The sequence below is a fragment of the Oncorhynchus tshawytscha genome, linkage group LG09 (genome assembly GCF_018296145.1).
Source record: "Oncorhynchus tshawytscha isolate Ot180627B linkage group LG09, Otsh_v2.0, whole genome shotgun sequence".
NCBI lineage: Eukaryota > Metazoa > Chordata > Actinopteri > Salmoniformes > Salmonidae > Oncorhynchus > Oncorhynchus tshawytscha.
This window is the reverse complement of record NC_056437.1, coordinates 2,215,142-2,230,190: the sequence shown is the minus strand read 5'-3', so window position 1 is coordinate 2,230,190 and position 15,049 is coordinate 2,215,142. Positions and strand designations below refer to the sequence as shown.

The 15,049-nt window shown below is 43.6% G+C and overlaps 1 protein-coding gene across 2 annotated transcripts in view; it reads left to right on the top strand.

Moving 5' to 3' along the window:
* LOC112240907 (ephrin type-A receptor 5) overlaps nucleotides 1-11,727 on the top strand; it is a 180,317-nt gene extending 168,590 nt beyond the window's left edge. The window contains exons 16-17 of one of the 2 annotated variants that reach the window (XM_042326366.1): nucleotides 6,800-6,991; nucleotides 9,958-11,727. In XM_042326366.1, coding sequence (XP_042182300.1) covers nucleotides 6,800-6,991; nucleotides 9,958-10,063 — 298 coding nt within the window. In that variant the 3' untranslated portion in view covers nucleotides 10,064-11,727. Of the gene's footprint in view, nucleotides 1-6,799; nucleotides 7,299-9,957 lie in introns of those variants that run through there. The other variant, XM_042326365.1, reaches the window with a different exon arrangement.
* The last annotated feature ends 3,322 nt before the right edge of the window (nucleotides 11,728-15,049 follow it).

Here is a 15,049-nt window from a genome sequence, read left to right as displayed (position 1 = left end):
GTTACCAATTAGAGGCCTCGTAATTGAATATGTGGTTTGATCCCACAGCAGATGACACACATTTCACACTGCACATTTCAGACTGCACATTTCACACTGCACATTTCAGACTGCACATTTCAGACTGCACATTTCACACTACACATTTCACACTACACATTTCACACTACACATTTCACACTACACATTTCAACTACACATTTCAGACTGCACATTTCACACTACACATTTCACACTACACATTTCACACTACACATTTCACACTACACATTTCACACTACACATTCCACACTACACATTTCAGACTACACATTTCAGATTACAACCTTCACACTATACATTTCAGACTGCACATTTCAGATTACAACATTCACACTACACATTTCACACTACACATTTCAGACTGCACATTTCAGACTGCACATTTCAGACTGCACATTTCAGACTGCACATTTCAGACTGCACATTTCAGACTGCACATTTCAGACTGCACATTTCAGATTACAACCTTCACACTACACATTTCATACTACACATTTCAGACTACACATTTCACACTACACATTTCAGACTGCACATTTCAGATTACAACCTTCACACTACACATTTCACACTACACATTTCAGACTACACATTTCACACTACACATTTCACACTACACATTTCAGACTACACATTTCACACTACACATTTCACACTACACATTTCACACTACACATTTCACACTACACATTTCACACTACACATTTCAGACTACACATTTCAGACTGCACATTTCAGATTACAACCTTCACACTACACATTTCACACTACACATTTCAGACTACACATTTCACACTACACATTTCAGACTGCTCATTTCAGATTACAACCTTCACACTACACATTTCACACTACACATTTCAGACTGCACATTTCAGATTACAACCTTCACACTACACATTTCACACTACACATTTCAGACTACACATTTCACACTACACATTTCACACTACACATTTCAGACTACACATTTCACACTACACATTTCAGACTGCTCATTTCAGATTACAACCTTCACACTACACATTTCACACTACACATTTCACACTACACATTTCAGACTGCACATTTCAGACTGCACATTTCAGATTACAACCTTCACACTACACATTTCACACTACACATTTCCCACTACACATTTCAGACTGCACATTTCAGACTGCACATTTCAGATTACAACCTTCACACTACTCATTTCACACTACACATTTCACACTACACATTTCAGACTACACATTTCAGACTGCACATTTCAGATTACAACCTTCACACTACACATTTCACACTACACATTTCACACTACACATTTCAGACTGCACATTTCACACTACACATTTCACACTACACATTTCAGACTGCACATTTCAGATTACAACCTTCACACTACACATTTCAGACTGCACATTTCAGACTACACATTTCACACTACACATTTCACACTACACATTTCAGACTACACATTTCACACTACACATTTCAGACTGCTCACATTTTCACACTACACATTTCACACTACACATTTCACACTACACATTTCAGACTGCACATTTCAGACTGCACATTTCAGATTACAACCTTTCACACATTTGCACATTTCAGACTTTCAGACTGCACATTTCAGACTGCACATTTACAAAACTACACATTTCACAAAACACATTTCAGACTGCACACATTTCACACTACACATTTCACACTACACATTTCACACTACACATTTCAGACTGCACATTTCACACTACACATTTCAGACTGCACATTTCACACTACACATTTCAGACAGCACATTTCAGACTACAACCTTCACACTACACATTTCAGAATACACATTTCACACTACACATTTCACACTACACATTTCAGACTACACATTTCACACTACACATTTCAGACTGCACATTTCAGATTACAACCTTCACACTACACATTTCACACTACCACATTTCACACTACACATTTCAGACTGCACATTTCAGATTACAACCTTCACACTACACATTTCACACTACACATTTCACACTACACATTTCAGACTGCACATTTCAGATTACAACCTTCACACTACACATTTCATACTGCACATTTCACACTACACATTTCAGACTGCACATTTCAGACTGCACATTTCACACTACACATTTCAGACTACACATTTCACACTACACATTTCAGACTAGACATTTCACACTACACATTTCAGACTGCACATTTCAGACTACACATTTCAGACTGCACATTTCACACTACACATTTCAGACTGCACATTTCACACTACACATTTCAGACTACACATCTCAGACTGCACATTTCACAAAACACATTTCAGACTACACATTTCACACCACACATTTCACACTACACATTTCAGACTGCACATTTCACAAAACACATTTCAGACTGCACATTTCACACTCCACATTTCTGACTGCACATTACCCAATACACATTTCTCACTACACATTTCAAGATTACAACCTTCACACTACACATTTCAGACTGCACATTTCACACTGCACATTTCAGACTGCACATTTCAGATTACAACATTCACACTACACATTTCAGACTGCACATTGCAGACTACACATTTCAGATTACAACATTCACACTACACATTTCAGACTACACATTACCCAATACACATTTCAAGATTACAACCTTCACACTACACATTTCAGACTACATATTTCACACTACACATTTCACACTACACATTTCTGACTACACATTTCAGATTACAACCTTCACACTGCACATTTCAGACTGCTCATTTCAGACTGCACATTTCAAACTACACATTTCACAAAACACATTTCAGACTGCACATTTCAGACTGCACATTTCAGATTACACATTTCAGACTGAATGTTACGTAGATGGAAAAAAGCTGTCCTTGAAACAGTTCGTCAAAAGCGAGAGCAGGGTCCAGAGTAACGCCGAGGTCCTTCACAGTTTTTTTTTGAGACGACTGTACAGCCATCAAGATTAATTGTCAGATTCAACAGAAGATCTCTTTGTTTCTTGGGACCTAAAACAAGCATCTCTGTTTTGTCCGAGTTTATAAGTAGCCATCCACTTCCTTATGTCTGAAACACATGCTTCTAGCGAGGGCAATTTTGGGGATTCACCATGTTTCATTGAAATGTACAGCTGTGTGTCATCCGCATAGCAGTGAAAGTTAACATTTTGTTTTTGAATGACATCCCCAAGAGGTAAAATATATAGTGAAAACAATAGTGGTCCTAAAACGGAACCTTGAGGAACACCGAAATGTACAATTGATTTGTCAGAGGACAAACCATTCACAGAGACAAACTGATATATTTCCGACAGATAAGATCTAAACCAGGCCAAAACTTGTCCGTGGGTTTCCAATCTCGCCAAAAGAATGTGGTGATCGATGGTGTCAAAAGCAGCACTAAGGTCTAGGAGCACGAGAACAGATGCAGAGCCGTGGTCTGACGCCATTAAAAGGTCATTTACCACCTTCACAAGTGCAGTCTCAGTGCTATGATAGGGTGTAAAACCAGACTGAAGCATTTCGTATACATTGTTTTTCTTCAGGAAGGCAGTAAGTTGCTGCGCAACAGCTTTTCAAAAATGTTTGAGAGGAATGGAAGATTCGATATAGGCCGATTAGTTTTTTATATTTTCTGGGTCAAGTTTTGGCTTTTTCAAGAGAGGCTTTATTACTGCCATTTTAGTGAGTTTGGTACTAATCCAGTGGATAGAGAGACGAGAATTATGTTCAACATAGGAGGGCCAAGCACAGGAAGCAGCTCTTTCAGTAGTTTAGTTGGAATAGGGTCCAGTATGCAGCTTGAAGTTTTAGAGGCCATGATTGTTTTCATAATTGTGTCAAGAGATATAGTACTAAAACACTTGAGCGTCTCTCTTGATCCTAGGTCCTGGCAGAGTTGTGCAGACTCAGGACAACTGAGCTTTGGAGGAACACGCAGATTTAAAGTGAAGTCCGTAAATTGCTTTCTAATGATCATGATCTTTTCCTCAAAGAAGTTCATGAATGTATTACTGCTGAAGTGAAAGCCATCCTCACCATATCAAAAATACATTTCGGATTATTCTTATTTTCCTCATTTAAGTTGGTAAAATGGGATGTTCGAGCAGCAGTGAGGGCTCTTTGATACTGCATGGTACTGTCTTTCCAAGCTAGTCGGAAGACTTCCAGTTTGGTGTGGCGCCATATCCGTTCCAATTTTCTGGAAGCTTGCTTCAGAGCTCGGGTTTTTTCTGTATACCAGGGAGTTAGTTTCTTTTTAGTTTTTAGGGGTGCAACAGCATCTAGGGTATTGCGCAAGGTTATATCGAGTTCCTCAGTTAGGTGGTTAACTGATTTTTGTCCTCTGACGTCCTTGGGTAGGCAGAGGGAGTCTGAAGGGCATCAAAGAATCTTTGTGTTGTCTGAGAATTTATAGCACGACTTTTGATGCTCCTTGGTTGGGGTCTGAGCAGATTATTTGTTGCAATTGCAAACATAATAAAATGGTGGTCCGATAGTCCAGGATTATGAGGAAAAACATTAAGATCCACAACATTTATTCCATGGGACAAAACTAGGTCCAGAGTATGACTGTGACAGTGAGTAGGTCCAGAGACATGTTGGACAAAACCCACTGAGTCGATGATGGCTCCGAAAGCCTTTTGGAGTGGGTCTGTGGACTTTTCCATGTGAATATTAAATCACCAAAAATTAGAATATTATTTGCTATGACTACAATGTCCGATAGGAATTCAGGGACCTCAGTGAGGAATGTTGTATATGGCCCAGGGGGCCTGTAAACAGTAGCTATAAAAAGTGATTGAGTAGGCTGCATAGATGTCATGACTAGAAGCTCAATAGACGAAAACATAATTTTCATTTATTTATTTTTGTAAATTGAAATTTGCTCTTGTAAATATTAGCAACACCTCCGCCTTTGCGGGATGCACAGGGGATATGGTCACTAGTGTAACCAGGAGGTGAGGCCTCATTTAACACAGTAAATTCATCAGGCTTAAACCATGTTTCAGTCAGGCCAATCACATCAAGATTATGATCAGTGATTAGTTCATTGACTATGACTGCCTTTGAAGTGAGGGATCTAACATTAAGTAGCCCTATTTTGAGATGTGAGGTATCACGATCTCTTTCAATAATGACAGGAATGGAGGAGGTCTTTATTCTAGTGAGATTGCTAAGGCGAACACCGCCATGTTTAGTTTGGCCCAACCTAGGTCGAGGCACAGACACGGTCTCAATGGGGATAGCTGAGCTGACTACACTGACTGTGCTAGTGGCAGACTCCACTATGCTGGCAGGCTGGTAAACAGCCTGCTGCCTGGCCTGCACTCTATTTCATTGTGGAGCTAGAGGAGTTAGAGCCCTGTCTATGTTGGTAGATAAGATGAGAGCACCCCTCCAGCTAGGATGGAGTCCGTCACTCCTCAGCAGGCCAGGCTTGGTCCTGTTTGTGGGTGAGTCCCAGAAAGAGGGCCAATTGTCTACAAATTCTATCTTTTGGGAGGTGCAGAAAACAGTTTTCAACCAGCGATTGAGTTGTGAGACTGTGCTGTAGAGCTCATCACTCCCCCTAACCGGGAGGGGGCCAGAGGCAATTGCTCGATGCCGACACATCTTTCTAGCTGATTTACACGCTGAAGGTATTTTGCGTTTGGTGATCTCTGACTGTTTCATCCTAACATCGTTGGTGCCGATGTGGATAACAATACTTCTATACTCTCTACACTTGCCAGTTTTAGCTTTAGCCAGCACCATCTTCAGATTAGCCTTAACGTCGGTAGCCCTGCCCCCGGGTAAACAGTGTATGATCGCTGGATGATTCGTTTTAAGTCTAATACTGCGGGTAATGGAGTCGCCAATGACTAGAGTTTTTAATTTGTCAGAGCTAATGGTGGGAAGCTTCGGCGTCTCAGACCCCGTAACGGGAGGAGTAGAGACCAGAGAAGACTCGACCTCAGACTGCGACTCGCTGCTTAATGGGGAAAACCGGTTGAAAGTTTCTGTCGGCTGAATTAGCGACACCGGTTGAGCGTTCCTACAGCATTTCCTTCCAGAAACCGTGAGAAAGTTGTCCGGCTGCGGGGACTGTGTCAGGGATTTATACTAACGTTACTATCTGTACTTACTGGTGGAACAGACGCTGTTTCATCCTTTCCTACACTGAAATTACCCTTGCCTAATGATTGCGTCTGAAGCTGGGGTTGTAGCACAGCGATCCTCGCCGTAAGGCGATCGTTCTCCTGTATATTATGAGTACAGCGACTGCAATTAGAAGGCATCATGTTAATGTTACTACTTAGCTTCGGCTGTTGGAGGTCCTGACGAACCACGTCCAGATAAAGCGTCCGGAGTGAAACAGTTGAGGGAAAAAACAAAAATATAAACGGTAATTAAAAAGTAAAAACCGTAAAGTTGTCAGGTGGCAAAGTAAGGTTGGCAACAAAACGCACAGCAACACATAAACAAGTCTACAAGTTGTGACCGGAGAAGATCACAAAGTCATTTCACATAAAAACCCACACCGGATAGTTCAAACAGAGGTGGGGAAAAGGGGTCTCAGATGCGGCTCACTTCACAGAGAAAAACAAACAGAGAGAAAGTTGTTGTGTCAGCTGGGACGAAGAGAGAGAGAGAGCTAATGAATGCTAATGAATCCTCGGATCTAACCATGGATCTCCCCTCTGCTGGTGGTGAACAGTACACTGACATGATATGTTCTTCTCTCCCCTCTCTCAGGGTGTCTAATCTAGTGGAGCCTGGCAGTGTGGACTCGGAGGGCAGCGTGTCTGCGTCAGTAGCCCTGATGGAGGCCAGTGGGTACCAGTCTATAGAGGAGTGGCTGAAGGGGATTAAGATGGGTCGCTACGTGGAGCTTTTCGTGGACAGTGGATACACCTCAGTGGAAGTGGTCTCCCACATGACCCTGGAGTAAGTCTCCCAGAAACACTAGCTCATCTCCTTCCTCCTGTTTAACCTCTGATGAGATTGAGGGTGTAACCCAAACGGCATCCTATATCCAATGGGCCCTGAGCAAAAGTAGTGCACTCTATAGGGAATAAGATGCCATTTGGGACGTACTCCATCTCCTTCCTGTTCTAAGGTGTATCATGCCATGTCTTGCGAAGTTCTGCTAACTTTCCCCAAATTCCCAGGTTGGAATATTCCTGGAAACGAGAGGGAATAAGCGAGACATCCTTTAACCAGGAGTTACCGGTATTGGCAACCCTCGGCCTGCTACCCTGGACGGGTAGCTTCTGCTGAACGCTATCATTCATTTCAATTTTACCCGGACTTAAGCAGCACGGCTCTGCGAGAGGCTCGCTCTTTTTCAATGTAAAATGAATTACATTGTTGTCTGGTTGAAAAAATGTGACTCGTGGCTCACATCAAGAACACTTGATAAAGTCTATTTGCTCAAGCCAGCAAATGTTAGGTGTATCAGCTAAAAACAGTTTTCCTAAATGACAAAGGTACTGAGGGTTGGAGTGAACCTGGCTGGAACTATACTGACTAACAGAATGATGTATGTTTCCCCTGCAGTGACCTGAGGAGGGTTGGGATGAACCTGGCTGGAACTATACTGACTAACAGAATGATGTATGTTTCCCCTGCAGTGACCTGAGGAGGGTTGGGGTGAACCTGGCTGGGTTAACAGAATGATGTATGTTTCCCCTGAGTGACCTGGCTGGGGGAACTATACTGACTAACAGAATGATGTATGTTTCCCCTGCAGTGACCTGAGGAGGGTTGGAGTGAACCTGGCTGGGACTATACTGACTAACAGAATGATGTATGTTTCCCCTGCAGTGACCTGAGGAGGGTTGGGAGTGAACCTGGCTGGAACTATACTGACTAACAGAATGATGTATGTTTCCCCTGCAGTGACCTGAGGACCTGGCTGGGTACTGACTAACAGAATGGTATGTTTCCCCTGAACCTGGCTGGCTGGAACTATACTGACTAACAGAATGATGTATGTTTCCCCTGCAGTGACCTGAGGAGGGTTGGAGTGAACCTGGCTGGAACTATACTGACTAACAGAATGATGTATGGCAGTTGGAGTGAACCTGGCTGGACTATACTGACTAACAGAATGATGTATGTTTCCCCTGCAGTGACCTGAGGAGGGTTGGAGTGAACCTGGCTAGGACTATACTGACTAACAGAATGATGTATGTTTCCCCTGCAGTGACCTGAGGAGGGTTGGAGTGAACCTGGCTGGAACTATACTGACTAACAGAATGATGTATGTTTCCCCTGCAGTGACCTGAGGAGGGTTGGGGTGAACCTGGCTGGGACTATACTGACTAACAGAATGATGTATGTTTCCCCTGCAGTGACCTGAGGAGGGTTGGGGTGAACCTGGCTGGGACTATACTGACTAACAGAATGATGTATGTTTCCCCTGCAGTGACCTGAGGAGGGTTGGAGTGAACCTGGCTGGAACTATACTGACTAACAGAATGATGTATGTTTCCCCTGCAGTGACCTGAGGAGGGTTGGAGTGAACCTGGCTGGAACTATACTGACTAACAGAATGATGTATGTTTCCCCTGCAGTGACCTGAGGACTGGTTGGCAGTGTGAACCTGGCTGGGACTATACTGACTAACAGAATGATGTATGTTTCCCCTGCAGTGACCTGAGGAGGGTTGGGGTGAACCTGGCTGGAACTATACTGACTAACAGAATGATGTATGTTTCCCCTGCAGTGACCTGATGGAGGGTTGGAGTGAACCTGGCTGGGAACTATACTGACTAACAGAATGATGTATGTTTCCCCTGCAGTGACCTGAGGAGGGTTGGAGTGAACCTGGCTGGAACTATACTGACTAACAGAATGATGTATGTTTCCCCTGCAGTGACCTGAGGAGGGTTGGGGTGAACCTGGCTGGGACTATACTGACTAACAGAATGACGTATGTTTCCCCTGCAGTGACCTGAGGAGGGTTGGAGTGAACCTGGCTGGAACTATGCTGACTAACAGAATGATGTATGTTTCCCCTGCAGTGACCTGAGGAGGGTTGGGGTGAACCTGGCTAGGACTATACTGACTAACAGAATGACGTATGTTTCCCCTGCAGTGACCTGAGGAGGGTTGGGGTGAACCTGGCTGGAACTATACTGACTAACAGAATGATGTATGTTTCCCCTGCAGTGACCTGAGGAGTGAACCTGGGGAACTATACTGACTAACAGAATGATGTATGTTTCCCCTGCAGTGACCTGAGGAGGTTTGGGGTGAACCTGGCTGGAACAGTGACCTGAGGAGGGTTGGAGTGAACCTGGCTGGAACTATACTGACTAACAGAATGATGTATGTTTCCCCTGCAGTGACCTGAGGAGGGTTGGGGTGAACCTGGCTGGGACTATACTGACTAACAGAATGATGTATGTTTCCCCTGCAGTGACCTGAGGAGGGTTGGAGTGAACCTGGCTGGAACTATACTGACTAACAGAATGATGTATGTTTCCCCTGCAGTGACCTGAGGAGGGTTGGGGTGAACCTGGCTGGGACTATACTGACTAACAGAATGATGTATGTTTCCCTGCAGTGACCTGCAGTGACCTAACAGAATGATGTATGTTTCCCCTGCAGTGACCTGAGGAGGGTTGGAGTGAACCTGGCTGGAACTATGCTGACTAACAGAATGATGTATGTTTCCCCTGCAGTGACCTGAGGAGGGTTGGAGTGAACCTGGCTGGAACTATACTGACTAACAGAATGATGTATGTTTCCCCTGCAGTGACCTGAGGAGGGTTGGGGTGAACCTGGCTGGGACTATACTGACTAACAGAATGATGTATGTTTCCCCTGCAGTGACCTGCGGAGGGTTGGAGTGAACCTGGCTGGAACTATACTGACTAACAGAATGATGTATGTTTCCCCTGCAGTGACCTGAGGAGGGTTGGGGTGAACCTGGCTGGACATCAGAAGAAGATAATCAACAGCATCCAGGAGATGAGAGTTAGCCTGGTGAATAGTACTATACCCATCTGACATCTAACCCCTTACCCTACAGCCAGATGTACAGTATGGGCACTGCAGAACCAATCTGACCTTTGAACCTAGGGTCAGACATGATGAACTTTACAGGACCAATCTGACCACTGATAGAGGCCAGATGTATGACCTTTACAGGACCAATCTGACCCTACTCCCAACAGGCAGACAGATAGACATATGGATCTAGTGGTCTAGAACCTTCTATGAACATATGAACATGATGTATTTATTGACGGAAACAAACTGAAACACAACGGGATGTGACTTGATGAACTGAGGAACACTGAAGAGCGCTTGGTGTTGAACAGTTGTGTCTTTGTGACCTGAACCCCTCTACTGGGTGGAGTGAGAGGAGCAGACTCTGTGTAGTTAAGTACTCTCAGGGATGGAAGTCACTGGCCAGCCGGGCAAGTAAACAGTGAATTATACAAGCCCGGGTAAAATTCGGTTCCAAAACCTGTGCCATGAAATGTGTTAAAAGACCATCTTGTTTGGCACATTTTCTCCTAGTCCAGTCTGAAGAGCGCTAGCTGAGTACTCTTCCTGAGTACTCTTCCTGGATGGGACTCAGACAGGGGAGTCAGTCTCTTGGCTGAATGTATGGCACTTCAGAAACCCCAGCAGCTACACACACAGTCTATTACCTCTAGACAGCCAACCCACATTACTTCAACATCATCAACAGTAATACAGAGGATCACTTTCAGCACTTTTACGGAACCCACAGATGTCCTACGGAACCCACAGATGTCCTACTGAACCCACAGATGTCCTACTGAACCCACAGATGTCCTACTGAACCCACAGATGTCCTACAGAACCCACAGATGTCCTACAGAACCCACAGATGTCCTACAGAACCCACAGATATCCTACAGAACCCACAGATATCCTACAGAACCCACAGATGTCCTACAGAACCCACAGATGTCCTACAGAACCCACAGATGTCCTACTGACATCCTGCAGTATCTACAAACATCCTTAAGAACTTTCAGACAAACTACGGAACCAGCTGCACTCCAACAGATAAACGGCTGTTTCAACGTAATCAGACAGAATTGTACAGAACTTCCAGGGTTCCATAGCTCCACATGCATCCAATAGAGAGACTGCAACATGTTCTATTCATCAGAACCTTCAGACAACCAACAGAACCTCCAGGAACCTACCAGAACATCCATACTTCCAACAGAACTTCCAACAGAACCTTTAAATGGAACTCTCAGCAATCCATACGAATCTCCAGAACTGTCATTCAACAGAACATACCAATAGAACCAATCCAGCAGATTCTACAACATCTAACAGCACATTCTATTGATTCGCTAGTTGGTTATCTATAAGACTCTCCTCTGAACATCAAGGTTCATCACACCCCCTCCATTTATCCACTACCATACAGAGATCGGACTGTGTTTATGCAGTAAGACTGGTTTCATACGAATATGTATTATTTTGGTGGGGAACTCCTGAGTATAAAGAAGCAATATAGACTTTTAGCTTGGTATTAGTAATTTATTTGTAAATGTTATTCTATACAAGCATTTGTATATGTGTAGTATTTCTTCATGACTACACAACCCTGGCCATGACCCCACTCTCCGATGGTGTCTCAGGGGGAGTGGGATATGCAAAAACACATTTCCAATTCACACGTGTATAATACACACGGGTACATGTGTGAAATAGGACAAATGTAATCACCCACCTAATTCTTCTTCTTCTTGTTATACATGTCGTAGGAGGTCACGCATTATTATAAAGCAAGTCTCCGGTCAGAATCAAATCCACAACCTTCAGTCCGTGGAACATTTCTTGACTTTAACGTGTATAATACTGGATTGTACAACCAGGGAACTTTGTTTTCTCTCCTTCTCCTTTACGCTGGAGAACATTACATACTGGGACTGGGTTAATGGACAGAATATGTACACTCTTAGAAAAAAGGGTTCTTGGGCTGTCCCCATAAGAGAACCCTTTGAAAACCCCTTTTGGGTTCCATGTAGAACCCTGTGTGTAAAGGGAACCATATAGGGGTTTTCCTATAAGGACAGCTGAAGAACCGTTTAGAGTGTAGAGTATGTGTTTTAATAGATGCTTCACTTCTCAGTGCTTTATTGGTTGAACTTTTACAGTCATGTGCACATAACTTCTGCTTAATGATCAATGATTACTCTATCTGCGTTCATTATGGGATGTATTTTCATTTGTATTTATTTAACTTGGCAAGTCAGTTAACAACATATTCTTATTTACAATGACGGCCTAGGAACAGTGGGTTAACTGCCTTGTTTTGGGGTAAAACTGACAGATTTTTACCTTGTCAGCTCGGGTGAATCGATCTTGCAACCTTTCAGTCACTGGCCCAACCCTCTAACCACTAGGCTACCCTTCGCACCCCGGCTACCTGTCGCCCCCCCGGCTACCTGTCTTTTCCCTGCTACCTGTCGCCCCCGGCTACCTGTCGCCCCCGGCTACCTGTCGCCCCCGGGCTACCTGTCGCCCTCCCCGGCTACCTGTCGCCCTCCCCGGCTACCTGTCGCCCTCCACGGCTACCTGTCGCCCCCGGCTACCTGTCGCCCCCGGCTACCTGTCTTTTCCCGGCTACCTGTCGCACCCCGGCTACCTGTCGCACCCGGCTACCTGTCGCCCCCGGCTACCTGTCGCACCCCGGCTACCTGTCGCCCCCGGCTACCTGTCGCACCCCGGCTACCTGTCGCCCCCGCGGCTACCTGTCGCACTCCCGAAGAGAGAAGATAGATTGAGACACTGCTGTAGTGTCTGACAGAGAATGAAGAGGGGTGTACAGTATACGAGTCAGTCAGTAGAACAGACGAACAGCTTGCTTGGTGGAATATTTGTCCTTATTTCAGAAGTAGATTTTAGAAAGAGATCAGGATGGTAACATGATTCAGTCACCACTGTATATTATTGGCTTTTCAGTAGAAGACACCTATCCCCAAATCACCCCATTGTCTGTATAGTGGACTGCTTTTCAAATGGTCAATCCATATTTTGAAAGTACCTTTTCCCCCAGAACAGATACAGGTGAAAGACCAGCTATATATTCTGTTGATTCATCTGGTTTACAGCTTATACAGAAACTAATTACCACTAAAGTTGTCCCCTTTCTAGGTTATGCCATCATGGTTGGCTAGATGAGTTTCACCGGTATGCACATTGGTTTCACCCAACAAAGCCCCTTGGTTTCACCCAACAAAGCCCCTTGGTTTCACCCAACAAAGCACCTTGGTTTCACCCAACAAAGCACCTTGGTATTAACCAACAAAGCACCTTGGTTTCACCCAACAAAGCACCTTGGTTTCAACCAACAAAGCACCTTGGTTTCAACCAACATAACACCTTGGTTTCAACCAACATAACACCTTGGTTTCAACCAACATAACACCTTGGTATTAACCAACATAACACCTTGGTATTAACCAACATAACACCTTGGTATTAACCAACATAACACCTTGGTATCAACCAACATAACACCTTGGTATTAACCAACATAACACCTTGGTATTAACCAACATAACACCTTGGTATCAACCAACATAACACCTTGGTATCAACCAACATAACACCTTGGTATTAACCAACATAACACCTTGGTATCAACCAACATAACACCTTGGTATTAACCAACATAACACCTTGGTATCAACCAACATAACACCTTGGTATCAACCAACATAACACCTTGGTATCAACCAACATAACACCTTGGTATCAACCAACATAACACCTTGGTATTAACCAACATAACACCTTGGTATCAACCAACATAACACCTTGGTATTAACCAACATAACACCTTGGTATCAACCAACATAACACCTTGGTATTAACCAACATAACACCTTGGTATTAACCAACAAAGCACCTTGGTATCAACCAACATAGCACCTTGGTATTAACCAACAAAGCACCTTGGTATCAACCAACATAACACCTTGGTATCAACCAACATAACACCTTGGTATTTAACCAACATAACACCTTGGTATTAACCAACATAACACCTTGGTATTAACCAACATAACACCTTGGTATTAACCAACATAACACCTTGGTATTAACCAACATAACACCTTGGTATTAACCAACATAACACCTTGGTATCAACCGACATAACACCTTGGTATCAACCAACATAACACCTTGGTATTAACCAACATAACACCTTGGTTTCACCCAACAAAGCACATTGGTTTCAACCAACAAAGCACCTTGGTTTCAACCAACAAAGCACCTTGGTATCAACCAACATAACACCTTGGTTTCACCCAACAAAGCACCTTGGTATCAACCAACATAACACCTTGGTATTAACCAACATAACACCTTGGTTTCACCCAACAAAGCACCTTGGTTTCAACCAACATAACACTTTGGTATTAACCAACATAACACCTTGGTATTAACCAACATAACACCTTGGTTTCACCCAACAAAGCACCTTGGTTTCAACCAACATAACACCTTGGTATTAACCAACATAACACCTTGGTATTAACCAACATAACACCTTGGTATTAACCAACATAACACCTTGGTATTAACCAACATAACACCTTGGTATTAACCAACATAACACCTTGGTATTAACCAACATAACACCTTGGTATCAACCAACATAACACCTTGGTATTAACCAACATAACACCTTGGTATTAACCAACAAAGCACCTTGGTATTAACCAACATAACACCTTGGTATTAACCAACATAACACCTTGGTATTAACCAACATAACACCTTGGTTTCACCCAACAAAGCACCTTGGTTTCAACCAACAAAGCACCTTGGTTTCGAACAACAAAGCACCTTGGTATCAACCAACATAGCACCTTGGTTTCACCCAACAAAGCACATTGGTTTCCCCAACAAAGCACCTTGGTTTCAACCAACAAATCACCTTGGTAATAACCAACATAACACCTTGGTTTCACCCAACAAAGCACCTTG